At 47.5% G+C, this 5,000-nt stretch overlaps 1 protein-coding gene across 1 annotated transcript in view; it reads left to right on the plus strand.

The window, feature by feature from the left end:
• The window catches only part of LOC134442038 (BAH and coiled-coil domain-containing protein 1-like), a 129,854-nt gene that overhangs the window by 109,518 nt on the left and 15,336 nt on the right, over positions 1-5,000 (plus strand). The window contains exons 17-18 of the mRNA XM_063192383.1: positions 1,209-1,367; positions 3,060-3,349. Of these exons, the coding sequence (XP_063048453.1) occupies positions 1,209-1,367; positions 3,060-3,349 (449 nt within the window). The remainder of the gene's footprint in view (positions 1-1,208; positions 1,368-3,059; positions 3,350-5,000) is intronic.

The raw sequence follows: 5,000 nt of genomic DNA on the forward strand, positions 1-5,000 counted from the left end.
CAAATCATCATGGTGTGAAATCTCCCCTCCCCTCCCCCCTCACTCCCTCCATCCCCCCCCCCCCCCCTTTCCATGTACCCTATCTCATGCCCCACCCAACTACTGTGCATACCACACTCATATTACCCCCCCCCACACACACACACACACACACCGACCCCCCCCCCCCCCAAGGCCCCATATGCCCCCATGTAATCCACCTATTTCCAACTCCCCAAGCCTCTCAAAACCATATCTTGTAATCAGACCCTTCCCTGTGCCCTTTTTAGAATATCACACCCCTGTTACAGCACCTCGAGGTAAATAAACACACACATACTCACAAGGACGCACGGAAACACACACATACACACACATGTTCACACTGCCGTACCTACAAATTCACATATTGTCTCCGTCACTCAGGATACACACACGCGCACGCTTGCACGCACGCACGCACGCACACACGCACGCACGCACGCACGCACGCACGCACGCAGGCGCACGCACCTACACACACACACACACACACACACACACACACACACACACACACACACACACACACACACAAACACACACAAACACACACACACACACTCACAGACACAGACACACACACACACATACACACACACACACACACACACACACACACACTCGTAAGTGTCTGGAACCGAAGTGGAAGACCAGTACTGCTGTTGATTCCAAATCTAGTGTGTGTGTGTGTGTGTGTGCGCACGTGCGCATGGTGCGTGCATATGGTGTGTGTGTGTGAGTGCGTGTGTGCGTGCGTGCGTTGCGTGCACGGCCGCATATGTGTGTTTGTGTGTGTGCGTGTGTGTGTATGTGTGTGTCTGGATGTGTTAATTGCCCTGAAAGTTATCCGGCCCTCTTGCGTCTGTCGCTGGCGTGTGTGAGAACGTGTTGACGAGCTCCTCTTAGGTGATGAGTGTGTCAGCGCAACACTGTCACTCGAGACGATTAGCCACGCACACACACACACACACACACACACACACACACACACACACACACACACACACACACACACACACACACACACACACACACACACACACACACACACACGAAAAAAACTGCTTTTTTTTGCACACCCTCTTTCTTTTGCACACAAGAGACAGACATACTCATTCACCCACACACACACAGACATACACATACTGTACAATGAATAACTATTCTTGACCTTTCACCCCCCCCAGAAGAGGAGGATGATGGGAGCTACGACAGTGAGGAAGGCCCAGAAGGTTCCAGAACCCTGACGTCACGGGAACAGCTGATTGGCTCCGGCTCCTCCGCAGTTTCCAAGATGGAGGCCAGCAGGAAAGCTGACATGAAGAAAGACAGACAGGAACACATGAGTAAGCCATTATCATAACAATAATAGTTACAATAGTAATAATAGTAATAAAAATCAAAATAGTAATAATAATAATAACAACACAACAACAATACAAATAATAATGAATTACATTGCATAAATCAAGGTCACATTCAAGGTCACTTCACCATTATGAATATAAACAGTATGTGCGTGCGTGCGTGCGTGCCTGCGTGCCTGCGTGCGTGCGTGCGTGCCTGCGTGCCTGCGTGCCTGCGTGCGTGCGTGCCTGCGTGCCTGCGTGCGTGCGTGCGTGTGTGTATGTGTGTGTGTGTGTGTGTGAGTGCGAGATAGAGAGAGATGTACGGAACAGACAAAGAAAGTGATGCGTGCTACTGTGTTTTGAAGGGCTCTGATTGTGTATGCAAAGCCATCCTCTAGGGCTGATATTGACACACACGGCTTGTCTGTACACGGTGCATGCATGTGTGCGTGCTTTCATGTGTGTGTGTGTGTGTGTGCGTGTGTGCGTGTGTGTGTGCGTGTGCTTGTGTGCGCGTGTGTGTGTGTGTTTTAAAAACCCCACTCATTACAGGGTGCATTAAAGCCTCCGAAACATTTAGCTGATTGGAAGTCAGTAGCTAAAAGCTCTTAGTGACCCCTCTTCTATTTGTCCTCTCGCTCTCTCGCTCTCTCTCTCTCTCTCTCTCTCTCTCTCTCTCTCTCTCTCTCTCTCTCTCTCTCTCTCTCTCTCTTTCTCATCCACCATTTTTGGTGCTTCCTGTCCATGTGTCTTTCTTTGTCTTTTTTATTTGTCCAAGCTTTCTCATCTCTCTCTCTCTCTCTCTCTCTCTCTCTCTCTCTCTCTCTCTCTCTCTCTCTCTCTCTCTCTCTCTCTCTCTCATCCTCCATTTATCTATGTATTTCCTGTCCCTGTCTCTCTTTGTGTCTGTTCTATCTCGCCCTCTCTATCACTCTCTCTCTCTCCCTCTTTTCACCCCCTTTTCAAATAAATGTATTAACACTCTATCTTTCCTTTCATCCACCACTCTACACCTCATCCCTCTTTTCCTTTATCCTGTTGTCGGCCCCGGACTCATTTCTCATCCTCTCCCCCTCCTCCTTTCTCTCTCTCTCTTCACCTCTTATCACTTATCAATCTATTTTCTCTTGTCTTCCTTGATTACTCTATAGCTACCTCTCGATCTCTCAAACTATTCCTCATCTATCTATCTATCTATCTATCTATCTATCTATCTATCTATCTATCTATCTATCTATCTATCTATCTATCTACCTACAGTATCTCTCTCTCTCTCTCTCTCTCTCTCTCTCTCTCTCTCTCTCTCTCTCTCTCTCTCTCTCTCTCTCTCTCTCTCTCTCTCTCTCTCTCTCTATCTATCTATCTATCTATCTGTCTATCTCAGCACCCATATCATTGTGGAATTGAAGTGGTTGAGGCGTGTTGGTGCAACGTAATGTGTTGATGTAATTTGTTCCAGTGGTAATGCGTTGATTGGTGTAAATGCTGAAAGAGTGCTTTCTTCTCCCCCCCCATGATACTCCTTCATCCCTCTGGTCCTTTATTTTCTCTCTCTTCCCATGCCCCTTGTCTTTCTATTCCACTCCTCCCCTCCCTTCTCTCCCTTCTGTCATCCCCCCTTCCTTCCCAATTCAACAGCAAACTAAAACTGTGTGTGTGTGTGTCTGTGTCTGTCTCTCTTCCCCCTAGTATCAGAGGCAGAGGTGAAGGTAGCCAGGCGCCCCGTGGGCCGTCCCCCGCTCAGGAAGACTCTGGATGGGGCAGCAGCGATGGCGGCGGCCCTGGCAGCAGCGGCAGCCTCTGGTGGCATGGTGGTGGGGGAGCGGAGCAAGCGGATACGCGGGGGCTCTCGATGGAGGTCAGGGGCCTCTGCCGGGTGCTTCGGCCGCAGCCGAGGCCTCAAGAGCGGGCTACCGTCCCCAGCCGACAGGCTCAAGAAGGCCACCCGTAAAGGGGCTCTGCAGTGTAGCCTGGCACAGGTAAGGACATGAGTTCCATTCAATTTAATCTACTCTCAATGAAGGATTCTTTGGCAAAGACAGAAAATAAATACGGAAGAATAGTTGCCAGGAAATAAACACCCATTTTGATAAATTACTCGACACTCCAATTATTGTTTCGAATTTTGACAACAGGTATCACATCGTATCGTATCACATCGTATCGTATCACATCGTATCTTACCGTAGCACATCATGTCTCCAACAAATCACGAATAAAAAATAACAAGTAACCTCTCCGTCTCCAATACATAAGCAGTGTGCAAGCAACAACTCAACATCCTTTACTCTGTGCCTCATTGTTTTTTTGTTTGTTTAGTCGAAGTTAGCCACCACACCTGCAGCATGATGAGAATATCAAAGATGGCTGCCTGGTTAGCTTGCAACAGAGCATCTCCTTTGTGTTGTCGTGCGCTTTAAAAATCGCAGCATACCTTTTCGGCTAATTAACGTTCTCCAGGTGTCAACACACACACAAATGCATACAAATGCACAGAAGAGGAGGGAGCAAGAGGAGGAGGAGGAGAGAGAGAGAGAGAGAGAGAGAGAGAGAGAGAGAGAGAGAGAGAGAGAGACTGTATAAAAAAAGACAGGGACAGAACAATAAATGGATTGCAGGTGCACTTTGTGTGCCCATAGCATAGAGCGATGCATTTCTCTTTTCATATGGTAGCGGGGGATGGGAGTACTAGCCTTGATTACCTGGGGCCCCACTTATTCTCTCTCTCTCTCTCTCTCTCTCTCTCTCTCTCTCTCTCTCTCTCTCTCTCTTCTCTTTCCCTCTCTTCTCTCTCTCTCTCTCTCTCTCTCTCTCTCTCTCTCTCTCTCTTTCTTTGTATGTTGGCATGATCTGCCATGGATATGTCACACAGCTGTGGTGGTAATTTATTTATATGACTTTGATGTCTGTGGTGTAACTGTCTTTGTCGGTTCAAATGCAGCACTGCTTTTGTGGATTCGAATTCAGGGATGCACTAGTGTAACAGCTGCTGTTTGGTCAAATGCAACGATGACTGCAATTGTGTGTTTGAATGCAATGTACCAGTGTAACGCCGGGGACGCATGCAGGCGAAATTCAGTGTTCCATTCTGACAGCTACAACAGCAACAACGATCATCAGGTCGTCACAGCGAATCAAATAGAATGAAACATTTCTTTTTTGTTGATTCTACTGCAGCCGTTATTCACTCCCCATTTGCATAATATTAAACTGGGTACAATATTTTCGCTCCTGTCCGCTATCCTTCGCCTCCCTCATAGGGATGAAAGCCAAAGTTTGCTTGGCTTGGCCAAATTCGAAGTTCTGAAGTTCGCTTCGCTTGGCCAAATTCGCCTGTATGTGTCCCTGGCGTAATGTCTGTTGTGCGTTGAAATACAATGATTTACTGCTGTACTGGTCTGTCTCTGTGTCTATAAGTACGGCATTATAAACTGAGGATTCACCTCGACTTCCGATGCATGTGTTCATCAGACATCACAAAAGCTGACAAGGAAATCAGGAAGGTTAAGACTACAATTCAGGCGTGAACTGAGAATTACCCCAGCAAAATATTACTGTCCACTGTACACCACATTTAGTTGATGCTTTTATCCAAAACGCACAGGGTATTGGTTAAAGTTCCTGGAGGAA

The sequence above is a fragment of the Engraulis encrasicolus genome, unplaced genomic scaffold, assembly GCF_034702125.1.
Source record: "Engraulis encrasicolus isolate BLACKSEA-1 unplaced genomic scaffold, IST_EnEncr_1.0 scaffold_108_np1212, whole genome shotgun sequence".
In the NCBI taxonomy this organism is placed as follows: Eukaryota; Metazoa; Chordata; class Actinopteri; order Clupeiformes; family Engraulidae; genus Engraulis; species Engraulis encrasicolus.